This window comes from Carcharodon carcharias, chromosome 5 (genome assembly GCF_017639515.1).
Source record: "Carcharodon carcharias isolate sCarCar2 chromosome 5, sCarCar2.pri, whole genome shotgun sequence".
NCBI classification, from domain to species: Eukaryota; Metazoa; Chordata; class Chondrichthyes; order Lamniformes; family Lamnidae; genus Carcharodon; species Carcharodon carcharias.
The window spans coordinates 192,097,120-192,116,551 of record NC_054471.1 but is presented as its reverse complement, the minus strand read 5'-3'; the positions used below and the strand labels follow the sequence as shown (position 1 = coordinate 192,116,551).

Sequence of the window (19,432 nt, the reverse complement as noted above, 5' to 3'; positions counted from 1 at the left end):
GTACAATGTACCCTGCACATCGCCATGAACCACTTGAGAAATTCAGTGAATTGGTCAAATTGAGTTTTTATTGCAGTTTTGTGGTAGTGTTAGTGGAGTTTTAAGAGTTTAATTTCATGCTTTATATGCATATTCTTTAAATCTGATTTTGGCCTTGATCTGTTGGCCTCTGTAACATGTAGATGGTATAACTTTTTTTGATAGCACCAATGGGGGATGGCAAGGGAAGGTAAATAGGATTTGGCAAAACTCAAAGTATAACAGGTCCAGGAGCCTAGGAAGGGTGATTCATGGGTGTGGGAGGGAAGTTCTAGGGTATGGAAGCATTGAGGTGGTTCTGGATTATGAGCTCATGAGGGATGTCCCAAGATCTTGTAGTGGAAGGCGTGTCCTAGGATCTCTTAAATTTTTGGGAGGGAGGATAGAAGTACTGGAGAGGGTTTTCTTGGATCAGTTTCTGGGAGATGCATGCATACCTTCAGATTTCACCTTGCAAGTAAAAATGTACATTATGTATAGTAAAGTCACTTACACAATTGCTGCTTGCGTTCATTATGTTTATTCAAAAGCCGTTGTAGGCAGAGACTACAACTGACTGACTTGCAAGCAGTCTCGGAAAGCTCTAGTTATCGCTTTATAATTACTTATTCGGCCTTGCATGTAATCCTTTGTTCACAAACTATATTTATTGGAAGTCTCTTAAATATTCTGTTCAGTATGAATCTTCAACATAGTAATTACTGGTCAAAAATGATCTGTGAGTTAATGCTCCACTCTCAATTTTATGATCCCTCCTTTTGCTAAAATGCCTTTTGTTGACATAGAAACAGGCCATTCTGTGATTCTGTGCTGTAACTATTTGGCCCATTGTGTCTTTGCCAGTCTCTGCAAGAAAAACTCAGCTAGCTCAATTCCCCACCCATTCCCTTTTAGCTTCATTTTACTGTCTTTCATCATTTAAGAAGCCTGGCTTTGGTTGCAATAAGCATTTCCCCCTCATGGGAATGAACCTAAATTGTGCCCGAGCAATCTCATTTTATTGAAAGACCATCATTCCTTTACAGTTTTGCCTACCAATCTTTCTTTCTAATTTACTGGAGACAGATCCATTCTCAACTCATTGAAATTGGCCCTCTTTTAACAATATTTTTACTCTAGATTGTGCTTCTTGATCTTTTCCATACCTAACCTAAAACTTATTCTCTGACCACCATCCCCTAAATGTTTCCCTTTTGACACTGAATCCATTTGGCTCCCCTCACTCCCCAGAACTAGATCCAGCAATGCATCCTTGTTAGGCTGTAACATGCTGATAAGAAAATTGTCCTGAAGACATTTCAGAAACTCTTCTCCTTCTGTCTGCCCTTTACATTATTACTATGCTAGTCTGTATTAGGATAATTAAAATCCCATTACCACTACTCTAGTTTTTGCACCTTTTTAAATTCATTCATGGGATGTGAGCTTTGCTGGCTGGGCCCTGACCTCTCTGGAATTTCCCTGTGAATTTTTTCCTCTACCTTTCCCATGAGTTAGTGGCATATAGAATATACCCAGTAGTGCAATTACACCTATACTGTTTCTTAACTCTAACCAAATAAATTCTACCCTTAATGCCTCCAGGACATCCTCGCTCTTCAGCACTATAATATTCTCCTTAATCAATACCGTCATCTCGCCATCTTTCCTTTCCTAACTTCCTTAAATACCTTTTATTCAGGAAAACTTAGTGCCCTTCCTACCATTTTTATATTCTGATGTGCCCATCTATGCCTGCAGCTCACCAACTTTATTTGCTACATTTTGTGTATTTATGTACATGCACTGTTTGCTGATTTGGACCTTTTTTGCACACCACCTTAGTTTGACAGCGTCTTTATTTCTTACTCTAGTGCTATCTCTCTCTCCTGGTTCTTAATGCACTTTTGTTTCTCCTTTTCTGATGCTACATCCTGGTTTCTGATCTGTCTTTTTGGATCTGTTCATTATTTTTGCAGTTGGATAGAAGCAAATACTCCTTATTACTATTCAGAGGCTGTAACAATGTTTGGACCAAACCTTGAACTGGTTTGGAGAAGGCTGACTGAATCAGTTGTATATACAAAGGAAATGTTGTCAAGTCATATTTCATGGATCACTGAAAATCTACCCAGGCTTATTGAGTGGGTGAGTACAATGTTTTTACAATAATTCTATATATGAGGCAGGTTTTGAGGGAGTGTTGCATATAAAACCTTAAAGATTCTGCCAAAACAATCAATTAAAATGAGATCTAGTTTCTATTTAGTGCAGATTTCCTTGGCTTTTTCAGTTCTTGTTAGTATCATGAGTTCCATATTGTTTGCAGTGGTGAATTGACAAGATCACTGATTTCCCTATCTGTTTGGTGGTTCTACATGAAATGTCAGTGACTTAAAGCACTTGTGATTCTTCACAGGGTAGTTCAAGAAGTGAAATGAGACCCCACAATCTCCATTCTCACACTCACTTTAGTGCTTTAGAATAAATTACTGGGTTTTTGTGTAAGATCAGTGTGCAAGCTGTGCAAAATGATCTTACCTGGGGAGACCAAGGCAGAGTGTTGGATTGTTAAATCTTGGTCCCCAGTCATGTAACATTTTTACAATGAAGATTCCAGGCAAAAGGCACCATTGGGTCCTAATGGCTGAGTACTATTAACTAAACTTATTATAAAATTGCTGGCAGTGTTGGTTTGTCTGCGCATGTTTCAAGTTCCCTTTTTGTGTATTGAACTGTGGTGACACCCACAGGCATCCAGAAGAAAGCTGTTCAGCTTTTGGCTATGGTAGCTACATGCCCTAATTGTTTTACACTGCTCTTGTTCTCTTTTACCTTGCTGGGGCTCTGGAAGAGTAATACTCAATTGGAAATCATGACTTCTGAGGTACTTGTTTTGGACTCTTGCTTTAATGGATTTTTGAAATACAGGGACCTGGACAAAGCCTGAAGCATGGATTTAGGTTAATTTATATTTTTGTGTCTGAGTACCATTAATCACATTTTTTTTACAGCTTCATTCTAATCTCCCAGATGCAGTGATGCAGTTTGTAAACTACATCAAGGAATTGCTTCTCTTTGTACATCAGAATTATCTATTTCCAGCTTTGGAATATATGCGAATGGTAATGAAACAGTGGTGGAAACAGCTTGTTAATTCTTGCGAGTAAGTATCTCTGGTCTCTGTGTGCTTCATTCTTTTATTTTCAACCTATTCAGACTGATGGCAATTAAAGTCTAAATTTTCTTAGCTGGCAATAAGATGCCTACCTGACTTGCTGTTGCATATATAGGTGTACCTCAGCTATTCTCTTGGGTACAGTTGTGCTGGCTATACAATAGAAGTGAACATTTTTCATTTGCTGGTGCTAAACAATAATTGCACAACTGGAGTGCAACAATAGTACTCCACAGTAATCTTAACTTTTAGACTAAGATAAAAATAAAATACTGCAGATGCTGGAAATCTGAAACAGAAACAAAAATTGCTGGAAAAACTCAGCAAGATCATCCTCCGCCATTTCCATTTCTGCCAACTCCAGTATGATGCCACCACCAAACACATTTTCCTGCCGCCGCCGACCCCCCCCGATCACATTCCGTAGGGACACCCTGGTCCACTCCTCCATCAACCCCTACACCTCAACCTCCTCCCACAGCACCTTCCCATGCAATCACAGAAGGTGCAACACCTGCTCCTTTACTTCCCCCACCCCCCCACTCACCATCCAAGGGCCCAAACACTCCTTTCAGGTGAAGCAGCATTTCACTTGCACTTCCCTCAATTTAGTCTACTGCAGTCGTTGTTCCCAATGCGGTCTCCTCTACACTGGAGAGACCAAACACAGACTGGGTGACTGCTTTGCGGAACACCTTCAGTCTGTCTGCAAGCATGACGCGGATCTTCCTGTTGCTTGCCATTTCAACACACCACCCTGCTCTCATGCCCACATGTCCATCCTTGGCCTGCTGCATTTTTCCAGTGAAGCTCAACGCAAACTTCCGAATAGGCACTTTACAGCCTTCCAGACACAACATTGAGTTCAACAACTTCAGATCATGAACTCTCTCCTCTATCTTCACCCCTTTTTTTATTCCCTTTTTTCTAAAAATTACATTTTTAATACATTTTTCTTTTCCCACCTATTTCTATTATTATTTTTAAAATTTATTTCCATCCATAGTTTTATCTCCACCTTTTAGCCCATTTTGACCCCTTCCCCCCTACCCCACCCTCACTAGGGCCATCTGTCACTTGCTCATCCTGCTTTCTACCCTTAATGTCACCATTAACACATCCTTTAGCTAATATCACTACTGTCAACACCCCTTTGTCCTTTTTTATGACATCTTTGGCAATCTCTCCTTTGCCTCCACCTATCACTGGCCCTCTATCCAGCTCCACCTGTTTCTTCCCCCTCCCCCCCTTTAAAACAGCTTATATTTCACCACATTTCTATTCCTCTTTAGTTCTGATGAAGAGTGTTACAGACTCGAAACGTTAACTCTGTCTCCCACTCCACAGATGGTGTCAGACCTGCTGAGTTTTTCCAGCAACTTTTGTTTTTGTTAACTTTTAGACTATCTTTTGGATGTGCTGCTCTGACCTCTTTAAAGGCATATTAAAAAACACTTAATGATACGCGGGTAGATATGAATTGTTTTATTTCACAGGCTGCCAAGCAACAAACAAATTCCTCATGCTTGGCTCATCGACCCTGAAACAACTCCATCTCATACTCATTTCCATAAAACAGATACTTGAAATTTTTATCTAATCCTCCTTTTTGGAGGAGAAACACATTTCTGGGATATAGGGAAAGAGTGAGGGAGTGGGACTGAATAGATTGTTCTTTGAAAGAGCTGGTGTAGATCCTATGGACCGAATGGTAGCCTCCTGTGCTATTCCGATTCCAAAACCAAAATATCGTTCTGTGAAACAAGCCAGAAAATGGTGCAGTTTAACCCTAAATATTTGCTGTGGCACCAATTGATAAAAGTTCTCTCCCTATTTGGAACAATTTCATCTTTTTATGTCTGTCCTTTGAAAGATATTTCTATAATGTCTGTAAGATTAAAGTGTCAAACAATATTCACAAGCTAAGGTACGCCTGCGTTAAATTAAAATCCACAAATATCTGTGTACCTGACCTACAGCATCATAAATTGAATGGTGAAACTCATAACTTTAATCGCTGGGAGGAACAATAAGCTGCTAAATGAAACAATTGTAGTGAGAATGGTCTCGTATTTCATTTTGTAGTGTTTTTAAACAAAACCGAACTATTCCGGTTGATGATAACAGCTCTTCCTCACGCATAATACTATATTAATATGCTGCATTTTAAGTCCAGTTGACTAGCTTGCTGGTTTGCTATTCTTCTCTAATGACTCATTTTATACTACTTGACTGGTAATAGGTGAGCGGTGCTGACTAGCAGTGGTATTGCTGTTCCTGTCACCAGTTAATACTGCTGCTAAATGATGAAGGGGATGTAGTGCCAGGCATTTTTTTGTTGGTGGTGTTAACATGTTCCATACAACTTGCATTGCTCAATTGTTGTAGGCTGCATTCTTTAGTTTTGAGGAGTTGGTGCTGCAGCCTTCAGAAATGTGACTGGTTTGTTATGCAGAATTGCTGATTGCAGTAAAATGTTTTAACAGTTTTGTTTTAACAAAAGATCAGATGAGCTTATGTGCTCGAGGTAACAGTAAACTAATGCTTTTGGGATGCTGAACTTGAATTAGAGGCATTCCATTATGATTACAGTTTGATTGGAACCCCACAGTATGATATCTGTTCTGAAACTCTACATTTATAACAGTCTATATTTAATATGTTTGTGCTACATCTTGCCTGTTTGCCAAACTCCAGGGGTGAAATCAGTTGGGACTGTATGAAGACACATTTTGTGAACACAACACACTTTACGTGGAGTTATCTGCAGAACACAATGACAGCTGTCAAAAACTGGGCCTCTTCTATGATCTCCAATCATTAAACAAGAAGAAGCATATTCCATGCTATTTTGGGAACAGCAGTTGTTCAGCTGGAGCATTCTTGAAGGGAGTTAACTTTGTTCCTGCTGTGGAGAGGATTGAGAATTGATTGAACCAAGAGTACAAATGCCACTTAATTATTTGCTTTTGTTATAACAATTTTTACCTCTCCAGTGCATGTATTTTGTACCCACTTTTTTCAGAACTCTGAAAGATGTTTAACCATTGGTGTCTTCTATATTGACTTTACACATTATTTTCTACACATTACAACATTGGATGATAAACTTAATTTAGAGCTGCAATGTTCAAAAATGTTTGACATAGTGTAATAGCTGTTCATATCTTGCTGCCATAATTAGAGTTTTAATTTCAACATGGTTTAATAAAATTACAGTATTTTAAAAACAAAACCCAATGCCATACAAGCCAGGTATGCTCAAAATTTAATGGGACAACTTGTGTATTTTTAAGTAGCTGCAACAGTAACAGCTGATGACTAACTTGTAGAGTTGCAGTGGTTTATATCTCTGATTATCATAGTAAATTATTAAAGCCATTTGTGCTGCAGTCTGTAAAAGTTTTTTATGTAAAATAATTGTGTAATGTTATAAGCTTTAGCTTTTTAGTTAAACAGTACTCATTAACTTTGGCTGTGATGACATTTGAAATGGGTTGCCAATATTTTTTGCCTGGTGACAATTTTTAATTTGGCAAAAAATAGTTGTCTAGGCAATGAAGCATTTCTAATTTCAGGTTGCTTCTGAAAATTGTAAATACTGATATTTTGGCCTGAAATCTATTTTTGAATTGCCTCTTAGTGGTAATTATATCTTTTTTGTTTAACATCATACGTGTATCCTCCTACCAAATGGCTAAAAACTCCTATTCTTCAATAGTAGCATAACAATGCCAGTACAACCAAGATCACTTCAACAATGTCCATTTTAAAGGCATGACTAGGTTACACTAAACATTTTTATTATCTTCCCCAGTCATAGCAGAGGTATTTTAAAGCAAGTACCCCTCTCTCTCTGTGTGTCTCTGCTGTTTAGATCATGCTGTATTTGTAGAGGTTACCAGTCCATCAATCCAGTGCCTATAAAATGTAATTAAGATAACTGACTCGACTTCACAAGCCAACAGAGCAAATTTCCAGATGACATCTCGTCAGTTCCCCTACTAGTGATATTGATGTTATCCCATTCTAGCCTATTGCTTTATGTCCAATCCTCGGATAACATTTGGGTTTTGAAATATTTTAACTTGTGCGAAGTACAAGACTTTACATGCAGAATCTTCATTTGTTCTATAACGTTGCGTAATGAGACAATTCCTTTTTGTAATTTCATTTAATTGGCATTTAAGTTACTTGTGATTAAGACATGCCCAGGTCAAGTCAATGTATTTGTTCGATGTGCATGATGGTTCCTAAGATCATAGCTGCTGCATTACATCTGGAATACTAAAGACAATTTATATTAATGAAATAAACTTTGCATCAAGAAAATAAGTTATATTGTGACTCAGTTTTTGGATGATGAAATATATGCCTGATGATATTGGTGTTTGACTGGTAATGTGTAAAATTATTTCAAGCATGATTGTAGGGTCTGCATGATTGGTTGTATCATTACTTTAAATAGTCTGGAGTTCCAGACTCTAGGTCTGCCCAGTTGCTCACTTCTGGATGATTGAAATGCATGGTTGAAAGGAATTGCTCCTACTACCACTCTGCTTTTTGAAGACTCCTTTATTGGCAGTTGATTTTTTTTTTAAAGGGGGTAACATCTTACATTAACCCAGGAAACCTTTTAGTTACCAATACAATACATTTATAAAATACATACAATGTACATTTGTGCTTACCTTATTTAAAGAATTGAATTGTTTATTCTTCAAACAAGCTAAAGTTTGCCAAACTCTTTTTATGAACACTTTTTTCATATTTTCTAAAGGAGACCAAAGTGATGTGGAGGTACTTGCAGAAATGTTTTTGCTCTTTTTAAATGTAATTCGTCCATTATTTTTCCAATACCAACTAGCCTCAGTGTGGCAACAAATATTCTTCCAAATGATGCATATAAATTAATGGGAAAGGACAAAAGGAATATATTGTGAAAAAATGTAACCAACATTTGTACTGTTTAACTAATTTGTAACATATCTTAAGTTGGAATATTGTTTAAGTTTCACTTATAAGTACCTTAAGTTGGCAGTTATATAAAAACACGGTTGTTTCCAGTGATTGTCATTTTGCTTAAAGCCCTCTACTTCCACTTTCTCTCCTCACCTATCCAAAATACTAAAAACAAAGTTCTTGTTTACTAATCCATTTTACAAGGTATAAAAGTTGTCTGGCCCGTTATCTGCCTCCATTTATATTTGCCACTTTTTTTTTGATTTTGAGGCAAAATACTGTTACCTTGCTCATTGACTAATTTATTAAGGGGTAATTTTAACCCAAAAAAATTCTATATGTACATATTGATTATGGGACCAGAGTGATGGATGTAAGTGGTGAACGTAATGCAGACTGGCCAAATACATGTTAATTCTGCTGCACAATGTGTTGTCTTAATGTAAATTTCAATCATGAATTTATTTCTGGTGAAAATAAAAAGGGTATTTAATCAAAATGTTGTCTTATTTATGCTTATAAATGCCACTTCTAACTTTTCAATATTCCTTGTAATAATGTTCTCATTTTGCAAAGCAGATTTTACTACCAGATATTGTGGATCTCAAAAGGCAATTTTATCCATCATGCCCAAACAGGTGGAAAAGTGCTATTGTCATTGGGCTACCAACTAGTTGAGCATTGAGGGGTGGGGGGCAGAGAGAGAGAGAGATGGTGGCATAGTGGAGGTTCAGCTAATACTCTGGTGACATGGGTTCAAATCCCACCATGGCAGGCGGTAGAATTTGAATTCAATTCCTAAAAATCTAAATTGAAAGCTAGGCTCAGTAATGGTGACCATGAAGCTGTCACCCTTGTCATTAAAACCCATCTGGTTCACTATTGGCTTTTAGGGAAGGAAATCTGCTGTCCTTCCCTTATCTGGCCCATATGTGATTCTAGATCTACAGCAATGTGGCTGTCTCTTACTGTACTCTAAAATGCCCTAGCAAGCCACTCAGTTCATGGGCAATTGGAGAGAAGAAACAAATGCTGGCCAATGACACCCACATTCCATGAAAGAATAACATTTAAAAAAAATGTAATGATGGTAGATACATATAAGAATTGTTCAGTCTGTGTACAGAGGGAGGGGGGTGGGTGGTCACCTTAATTTCAAGAGGAGAGGATTTTCTCTTCAGATTTTATCACCCTACTCCCTGGTCCACACTGATCCATGTGTTTTGAGGCTTGATTCTGATGACATCATCTGTCCTTGAGAGGAAAAGAATCAACTGAAATTGGAGATAGTATTCTAATGCGTTGTCATTTCTGGCTGAAGAGATAATAACAGTTTATAGTCTGCTGGGAATGGTCTTTGGATGTTAACTAAAAGAGCAAGTCAAAGGAAAGGGCCCATTACATAATGGTATCTGCTAAACTGAATATGTGACTATTTGAGCCTCTAGTTGTAATTGTAATTTTTTTGCACAATAAAATGCATTTGAAAATTTATGCTATTCTTCATTATTAAGAGTATGCAGATGGAAACAAAGGTTGCAGTTAGCTCGCTATTGCTGAGTATGATAGACCAGAGGTATATATTGAGTAACTGATACGTGGCCAGTTAATACAAATGTCTCCGCTTTGATTCCAAGGAGCAAAACATATCTAATGGGTTCACAATGAGCTGAATGAACTACCTTATAACAGGACGATGTAAGGATTTAGGGAGAAGGTTAGTTTAACAAAGGACAAAGACAAAGTTTTTGAGTACGATAGCAAAGATTTGGCGGAGTAGTGTGTACCTGATAGAGGAGTTCTATTGTGATTGGGTAGTAAGCAGTTCAGGAGGCAGAATATTTGAAAGATTGGAGTGGTAAGAATTTGATAGCTAAATGCAAATGACCATTTGGGAATTGAGAATAATTGACAGGAAATAGTATTTTGGAGGGTAATGAGTATTAATAGCAGTGGATCATTGGAGTGGGGGGGTTAGTCTTTTATCAAGAAATGGCAGAAGTTACTGGATGCTGCAAAGGCTATGGTCCCTGACAACTGCTCTGACGACAGCACTGAAGACTTGTGCTCCAGAACTATGCCCACCCCTAGCCAAATTCGTCATTGTGGTTATATTTTGATCTTGAGCTGAGTTTTTAACTTTGACCTTCCATTCACAAACAAAATTGCTTACTTCCATTCTACAAAATTGTCCACTCCTGCTTCTACCTCTGCTACTGAAATGTATATACATATCTATCACCTCTAAGAACAACTAACTCGGCATCTTCCTTCCTGGCTTCCCATCCTCTTCCTTCATGAACTCCACAGGTGTAATTTTAGACATTTAATGTTCTAATCTCTACTGTTTTATTTTACCCATCGGGATACCATTACCACAAAACCTGTCTTCTCTCGAGTAGAGGATGCTGCCAATATAGCAGTAAAGGAGAAGGCAGTAGCAATATTGTATAAGATAATTGATATAAAGGAGGCACTTATAAGGTTGGCTGTCCTCAAAATAGAAAGGTTTGGTTGGGATGCATTCCTGGCTCAGGCCACAATTTTCTAATTATATAAAAGCAAAGTACTGTGGATCTTGGAAATCTGGAACAAAAACAGAAAATGCTGGAAAAACTCTGGTTTAGCAGCATCTGTGGAGAGAGAGAAACAGAGTTAACGTTTCGAGTCTATATGATCCTTCTTCAAAACGTTAACCCCGTTTCTCTCTCCGTAGATGCAGCTAGACGCTGGAGAAACTCAGCAGGTTTAGCAGTATTTGTGTTTTCTAATTATACTTGGATGTGGGGGTGGTGCAGGGGACTGGAGAATTGCAAATATTATACGCTTCAAAAAAAAGGGAGCACAATGAACCCAGCAACTACAGGCAAGTCAGCCTTGGAGCGGTAGTGATGAAACTTTTAGAGACAAAATCAATCAGCATTTGGAAAAGTATAGGCTAATAAAAGTCAATACTGATTTATAAAAAGCAAATTGTATTTGATCACTTTTTTTATGGAGCAAGAAAGGATTCATGAAGCTAGTGTGGTATAGATTTTCAAGGGGAGTTTGAAAAAGTATCACATAAAGACTTGTTAACAAAATTAAAGCGTCTAAGATTAAATGGACAATGGAAGCATAGATAAAAAATTGGCTGAGGGACAGGAAGCAGAGAGTAGTGGTGAAAGGTGGTTTTTCAGACTGGAGGGAGGTATACAATGGTGCTCTTCAGAGAATGGTATTCGAACCACTGCTCTAATATATAGATAAAAGCAAAAAACTGCAGATGCTGGAAATGCAAAACAAAAATAAAAATACCTGGAAAAACTCAGCAGGTCTGACAGCATCTGCAGAGAGGAGCACAGTTAACGTTTTGAGTCTGTATGACTCTTCATCAGAACTAAGGAAAAATAGAAGAGGTGAAATATAAGCTGGTTTAAGGGGAGTGGGAGGGACAGGTGGATAGAGCTGGATAGAGGGCCAGTGACAGGTGGAGATAGCCAAAAGATGTCATAGACAAAAGGACAAAGGTGTTGAAGTGGTGATATCAAAGGAATGTGCTAATAGGTGACATTAAGGGGAGAAAGCAGGACGAGCAAGGTACAGATAGCCCTAGTGGGGGTGGGGGGAAGGGATCAAAATAGGCTAAAAGGTAGAGATAAAACAGTGGATGGAAATACATTTAAAAATAATGGAAATAGGTGGGAAAAGAAAAATCTATATGAATTATTGATGGCCCTGTCAACCACCGTGGCAGGAAAACCTTGCTTAAGGAAGAAGGAAGACATGTCAGAGGAACTGTTTTCCTTAACAGAGGTTATCCACCCACGGTGGTTGACAGGGCCCTCAACCATGTCTGGCCCACCTCCCGCACATCCGCCCTCACACCTTCCTCTCCCTCCCAGAACCGTGATAGGGTCCCCCTTGTCCTCACTTATCACCCCACCAGCCTCCACATTCAAAGGATCATCCTCTGCCATTTCCACCAACTCCAGCATGATGCCACCACCAAACACATCTTCCCTTCACCACCCCCCACCCCCCCGCCCGGGCAGCATTCTGCAGGGATTGTTCCCTCTGGGACACCCTGGTCCACTCCTCCATCACCCCATACAATTCAACCCCCTCCCACGGCACCTTCCCATGCAACCGCAGAAGGTGCAACACCTGCCCCTTTACTTCCCCTCTCCTTGCCGTCCAAGGCCCCAAACACTCCTTTCAAGTGAAGCAGCATTTCACTTGCAACTCCCTCAATTTAGTCTACTGCATTCGCATTCCCAATGTGGTTTCCTGTACATTGGAGAGACCAAACGCAGACTGGGTGACCGCTTTGCAGAACACCTTTGGTCTGTCTGCAAGCATGACCCAGACCTCCCTGTCGCTTGCCATTTCAACACTCCACCTTGCTCTCATGCCCACATGTCCGTCCTTGGCCTGCAGCATTGTTCCAGTGAAGCTCAACGCAAACTGGAGGAACAGCACCTCGTCTTCCGACTAGACACTTTACAGCCTTCCGGACTGAATACTGAGTTTAACAATTTTAAATCATGAGCTCTCTCCTCCATCCCCACCCCCTTTCCCATCCCCTTTTTTTTCACTAATTCAAATAGATTTTTCTTTTCCCACCTATTTTCATTATTTTTAAATGTATTTCCATCCATTGTTTTATCTCTACCTTTTCACCTATTTTGATCCCTTCCCCCCACCCCACCCCCACTAGGGCTATCTGTACCTTGCTCGTCCTGCTTTCTACCCTTAATGTCACCTATTGGCACATTTCTTAGCTAATATCACCACCGTCAACACCTCTTTGTCCTTTTGTCTATGACATCTTTTGGCAATCTCCACTTATCACTGGCCCTCTATCCAGCTCTACCTGTCCCAACCCCCCTTAAACAAGCTTATATTTCACCTCTTTTCTATTTTTCCTTAGTTCTGATGATTCATATGGACTCAAAATATTAACTGTGTTCCTCTCTGCAGATGCTGTCAGACCTGATGAGTTTTTCCAGGTATTTTTATTTTGGCTCTAACATATATATATATATATATATTAATGACCAGAACTCCAGCTCTGATGTTACATGTTCCAATCCTTTGTGCACCTTGTTCCTCTAATATGAAATCTGACTTTTGGCGATTACTCTTCCTCCTCCAAAGCTCTTTGCACTCACTCCATGATTACCTGACTTTTTTTTGAAAAATATACTTTATTCATAAAATATGTGGAAGAACATTCCAAACCATTTCAAAATCACCATCACATAACTACAATCAGATTCAACTTTTACACACGGATCACAAGGTGCATCAATACAATCAATGAATATTACAATCATTTCAATCTGGTCAATGCAGACAATGGTATTGGAGTTATCAACATACATCATGTTGCACTCTGAGGTGCTTCAATACAATTATACTACAATTAGTATTCAATGCATTCATTTTGAGCTGTACAGCCCGAGGGGTTCTCAACAGTTCCCAGCCCCTCGGTGCCCTATGGCAGAAAGGTCTTAGGCAGCGACCCTTCCCCATTGTGCCTTTGCGGCAGCTGCCCCAAGCTTTAGTGCGTCCCTCAGCACGTAGTCCTGGACTTTGGAATGTGCCAGTCTGCAACACTCGGTCAGGGACAAACCTTTGCGCTGGAAGACCAAGAAGTTTCGGGTAGACCAAAGACCGTCTTTCATCGAGTTGATGATCTTTTAGCTGCAGTTGATGTTTGTCTCGGTGTGTGTCCCTGGGAACAGCCCGTAGAGTGCAGAGTCCTGTGTCACAGAACTGCTCGGGATGAACCTTTACAGAAACCACTGCATCTCTCTCCAGACCATCTTTGCAAAGGCACAATCCACAAGGAGGTGAACAACAGTCTCGTCCCCACCACAGCCACCTCGAGGGCAACGTGCAGAGGGGGTGAGATTCCTGGCGTGTAGGAAGGATCTGACGGGGAGGGCCTTTCTCACCACCAGCCAAGCTACGTCTTGGTGCTTGTTGGAAAGTCCTGGCGATGAGACATTCTGCCAAATGACTTTGACAGTCTGCTCAGGGAACCATCCCACAGGATCCACCCTTTCCTTTTCCCGCAGGGCCTCTAAGACATTACGTGCTGACCACTGCCTGATGGACTTGTGGTCAAAGCAGTTTCTCTGCATAAATTTTTCCATGGGGGACAGGTGGTACAGCACGGTCCAACTACTTGGAGCGTTCCATGGCAGCGTGGCTAGACCCATCCTTCGCAACACCGAGGACAGGTAGAACCTCAGCACATAGTGACACTTGGTGATTGCGTACCGAGGGTCTACGCACAGCTTGATGCAGCTGCACACAAAAGTGGCCATCAGTATGAGGGCGATGATGGGAATGTTTTTTCCCCCTTTATCTAGAGGCATGTACATTGCGTCCCTGTGGACAGGATCCATTTTCAACCTCCAGATAAAGCGAAAGGTGGCTCGGGTGATCACCATCGCGCAGGAGTCTGGAATGGGCCAGACCTGCGCCATGTACAGCAACAGCAAGAGTGCCTCACTCCTGATGACCAGGTTTTTAGCCGCAATGGAGAGGGAGCATCGCTCCCACATGCCCAGTTTTCTTTGCACCATAGACACTCGCTCCTTCCAGTTTCGAACACATGCCCTGGTCCCTCTGAACCATATCTCTAGCGCCTCCAGGCCGTCAGCCCTGACAGGGAAGGGAACAAAGGATCGGTCAGCCCAGTTCCCAAAGAACATGGCCTCTCTCTTCCCATGATTTACCTTGGCTCCTGAGGCCAGTTCGAACTGGTCGCAGATGTGGATCAGTCTGCGCACCGACAGCGGATCCGGGCAGAAGGCGGCGACATCGTCCATGTACTGGGAGGCTTTGACCTGAGTGCCTCCATTGCCTGGGATCATCACTCCTCTTATGCCCGGATCCTTCCTGATGGACTCAGCAACACACAAACAGGGCAGGGGAGAGAGAGCAGCCCTGATTCCAGATTTAATAGGAAAGCTATCTGATTCCCACCCATTGATTGAGACTGCTATTGATGTTAGTGTAGAGCAGTTGGATCCAATTGCGAATTCCCTCCCCAAACCCCATATTGGAGAGCACATCCACCATGTATGTGTGCGATATTCTGTCAAAGGCCTTCTCCTGATCCAGGCTGATGAGGCAGGTGTCCACACTCCTGTCCTGCACATAGGCAATTGTATCCCTGAGCAGAGCGAAGCTGTCAGAGATCTTCTTGCCGGACACAGCGCAGGTCTGGTCAGGGTAGATCACCAATTCCAGAGCGGACTTGACCCGACTGGCGATGACCTTGGACAGAATCTTATAATCCACATTCAACAGTGAACTGGGTCGCCAATTTCTAATTTCCTCCCTTTCCCCCTTGTGCTTGTAGATGAGGGTGATGATGCCTTTCCTCATGGATTCTGACATGCTGCCGGCCAGAAGCATACTCTTATATACTTCTAGCAGATCTCAGCCAATCCAGTCCCACAGAGCTGAATAGAACTCCAACGGCAAGCCGTCGCTTCCGGGAGTTTTACTCTTCTCGAAGGACTCAAGGGCCTTAGTCAGTTCGTCAGGAGTTAGCAGTTTATCCAGGGGCGACTGCCTGACTTTTTTTTGGAAAAATATACTTTATTCATAAAATATCTGGAAGAACATTCCAAATCATTTCAAAATCACAATCACATAAGTACAATCAGATTCAACTTTTACACATGGATCACAAGGTGCATCAATACAATCAATGAATATTACAATCATTTCAATCTGGTCAATGCAGCCAATCAGACAATGGTATTGGAGTTATCAACGTACATCATGTTGCACTCTGAGGTGCTTCAATACAATTATACTACAATCAGTATTCAATGCAGACATTCATTTTGAGCTGTACAGCCCGAGGGGCTCTCAACAGTTCCCAGCCCCTCGGGCTGTACAGCTCAGAATGATCTTAGACAGCGACCTTTCCCCACTGAGCCTTTGCAGCGGCTGCCCCAAGCTTTAGTGCATCCCTCAGCACGTAGTCCTGGACCTTGGAATGTGCCCGCCTGCAACACTCGGTCACGGACAACTCTTTGCACTGGAAGACCAAAATGTTTCGGACAACTAAATAGCGTCTTTCACCAAGTTGATGATCCTCCAGCTGCAGTTGATGTTTGTCTCGGAGTGTGTCCCTGGAAACAGCCCGTAGAGCACAGAGGCCTGTGTCACAGAGCTGCTCGGGATGAACCTCTACAGAAACACTGCATCTCTCTCCAGACCATCTTTGCAAAGGCACAATCCACAAGGAGGTGAACAACAGTCTCGTCCCCACCACAGCCACCTCGAGGGCAACGTGCAGAGGGGGTGAGACCCCTGGCATGTAGGAAGGATCTGACGGGGAGGGCCATTCTCACCACCAGCCAAGCTATGTCTTGGTGCTTGTTGGAAAGTCCTGGCGATGAGGCGTCCTGCCAAATGACTTTGACAGTCTGCTCGGGGAACCATCCCACAGGATCCACCCTCTCCTTTTCCCTCAGGGCCTCTTAAGACGTTACTTGTCGACCTCTGCCTGATGGACCTGTGGTCAAAGGTGTTTCTCTGCATAAATTTTTCCACCGGGGAAAGGTGTTCCAACTACTTGGAGCATTCCGCGGCAGCGTGGCCAGATCCATCCTTCGCAACACCGGGGACAGGTAGAACCTCAGCAAGTAGTGACACTTGGTGCTTGCGTACCAAGGGTCTATGCACATCTTGATGCAGCCTGACGGCCTGACCAAAGCAATTGCAGCCTCTCCTTGCAGTGATCACCCTGCGCCCCGGCATTGGCGCAGGGGCTGCATGTAAGCATCTTTCAGTCATTCCATTACTTTTGCCCCACAAGTGTCCGCGGCCACCAACCTGAAACGTAATTTTTTAAAGTCGGTGCAAGTTTCTCAAGCGTGTGTCGAAAGTTTCCATTGAAAAATCACCATTTGCAGTGGAGGGCGTTCCAACCGTCCCGGCACCTGGCAGGCGCTAGCGCCCAGGGCGCAAGTGTGACAGGCTTGAAGAGCGCCTGCGCCCTGCTCCTGCCCGGTTGACCAATCTGAGGCGAAGCAGCAGGAATGATGACTATTTCCTCTGCCATACAGACATCAGGCCTGGAGAGCACACAGGGCAACAGCACCTTTGATAGCTCAGCTGGTAGAGCAGAGGACTGTAGCTGTTCCGTGGTCATCCTTAGGTGGCTGGTTCGATTCCAGCTCGAAGGCCATCCTTTATTCTTGGCCTCCATCCCCCACTGCTTTATATCCCTACTACCCATACCCCCTCCAACAGGGCCACCGGTAATCTCGACGGTCGTTAAATGGGTATCGGGGGGGCCAGACAAATGCTGCAGCTTCCCTACTGCCGGGAAACGATCAGGTTAGGGCCGGGGTGAAAGACTCATGCATGTGGTACTCGGAGACCTCCCGCCGTGGCAAAGTGGCCGCACTGCGTAGAATGACGGTTTAACGGATCCTGAGGCAGCGCCCCCCCAATGTTAACTCTGAGGTAGTGGCTGCAGCGGATGATCATTCTTCAGTCATTTTCCTGCCATAACCATTATCTGGGGGATTAGTTCAAATGGAAAAGTGCTCGCTTAGCATGTGAGAGGTAATGGGATCGATGCCTGCATCTGCCAGTTGTACTTCTTTACTCAAATGGCATCGATTTTCTTCCTAAAAATGTTGACAAACAATTTAAATTACTTTCATTTGGAAAGTACAGGCTAATATGCTCTTAATTTTGGTACATAAATGGTGCAGGAAAAGAGATGGCACAGGCAAGAAGGGTTGGCAATGCTTCTGGAATGGGGCATTATATTTCTCAATTTCTTGCTGCATCCAACTGTCCCCCATCGCCCGATGCCATTCGCATATTGCCTAACGCCCAACACCCATCGCCCAATGCCCAACACCTAACATCCATCGCCCAATGCCCAACACCTAACATCCATCGCCCAATGCCCAACACCTAACACCCATCGCCCAATGCCCAACACCTAACATCCATCGCCCAATGCCCAACACCTAACACCCATCGCCCAATGCCCAACAACTAACACCCATCGCCCAATGCCCAACACCTAACACCCATCGCCCAATGCCCAACGCCTAACATCCATCGCCCAATGCCGAACACCTAACATCCATCGCCCAACACACAACGCTCATCGCCCAACGCACATCACCCAACACCCAACGACCATCGCTCAATGCCCAACACCCATCGCCTAATAGCCAACACCCATCGCCCATCGCCCAACACCAAAAGCCCAACATCCAATGCCCAACTGTTTACCGATTTCACCAGCTGTCCCTGCAGAGAGACAGGTCTCTCTTACAAGAGACTCACCAGAGACTGGTTGGTGGAGAAATAACCAGGTGGTGCGTGTGGGAGGGAATGAGGGGTTCTGAGGGAACGAGAGAGGATGTGGGCAGAGATTCAGGAGAAGGTTAGTAGAGAATGAACAGTGACCAGTGGACAGGCTTTGTTTGGCAGGGGTCTGGAGGGGGGGGGTGTGCTGGTGGACAGTGAACTGGGGATTGTGATGGGAGTGTTAGTGAATGGTGGTAAGGGAGTAGAGCGTGGCAGTTAGTGTAGGGATTGGGACGGGGAGGGACTGGACAGTGGTTGGTGTTCAGTGGGTGGAGGCAGGACAGAGTGTTGAATAGGAGATTGACGGTGGAGGGTAGGGGATTGGGGCGAGGGGGTAGTACACACTGGGTAGGGGATTGGGTTTGGGGAGTGGCATGTTTAGTGGATGAATAAGGTTCTGAGGTCAGGAGGGGAAATTTGGGTACAGGCAGTGGGGCAGAATGCAAGATTTAGTCCAGGAGTCACAGCTTTCCCAAAAAGAGGGTCAAAGTCATTTACAGCTTTAAATGAGTTCACTAAGAAGCAAACATTTGGAAACACTTCATAAGCTAAACAAGCAGATAAAACATTCGACATAACAGGGGGAGAAGAGTTTACCGGTCCTGGATCAGACAAACCGATGGGGGAAGCAAACAGGGAGATGCTGTTCTTCATAAGCAGGCAGTCGTCTCAGAGCGGTTCACTGGACCCAGATCTGGCAAACGCATGGAAGAAGAAGCGTGGTGCTGATCTCTGTAGCTGGAGCAATCACTTCTGCTCTCAGTCTTCTTGAGCTAGATGTAAGTCCAAAGCCAGCATAGATCCAGTTTAAGAAGCATGAATCCTCCATCCAAAATATTTTTTCCCCTCTTGACAGCCCATTTATATACTTTATTTGAAGGGGCCGGTGAATAGTACGAGACAATCACCTTTCAGATGTTC

The 19,432-nt window shown here is 42.7% G+C and overlaps 1 protein-coding gene and 1 non-coding gene across 4 annotated transcripts in view; both read left to right on the top strand.

Annotated features, from left to right (window-relative positions):
- The window catches only part of tmem214 (transmembrane protein 214), a 60,463-nt gene extending 51,806 nt beyond the window's left edge, over positions 1-8,657 (top strand). For all 3 annotated transcript variants that reach the window (XM_041187960.1, XM_041187959.1, XM_041187958.1), the window contains 3 exons: positions 1,998-2,166; positions 3,033-3,184; positions 5,894-8,657. In XM_041187960.1, the coding sequence (XP_041043894.1) occupies positions 1,998-2,166; positions 3,033-3,184; positions 5,894-6,020 (448 nt within the window). In that variant the 3' untranslated portion in view covers positions 6,021-8,657. The remainder of the gene's footprint in view (positions 1-1,997; positions 2,167-3,032; positions 3,185-5,893) is intronic.
- An 8,618-nt stretch (positions 8,658-17,275) lies between these two features.
- On the top strand, positions 17,276-17,361 carry trnay-gua. The gene is given in 2 exon segments: positions 17,276-17,312; positions 17,326-17,361. It is a non-coding gene; the product is annotated as a tRNA-Tyr (tRNA).
- The last annotated feature ends 2,071 nt before the right edge of the window (positions 17,362-19,432 follow it).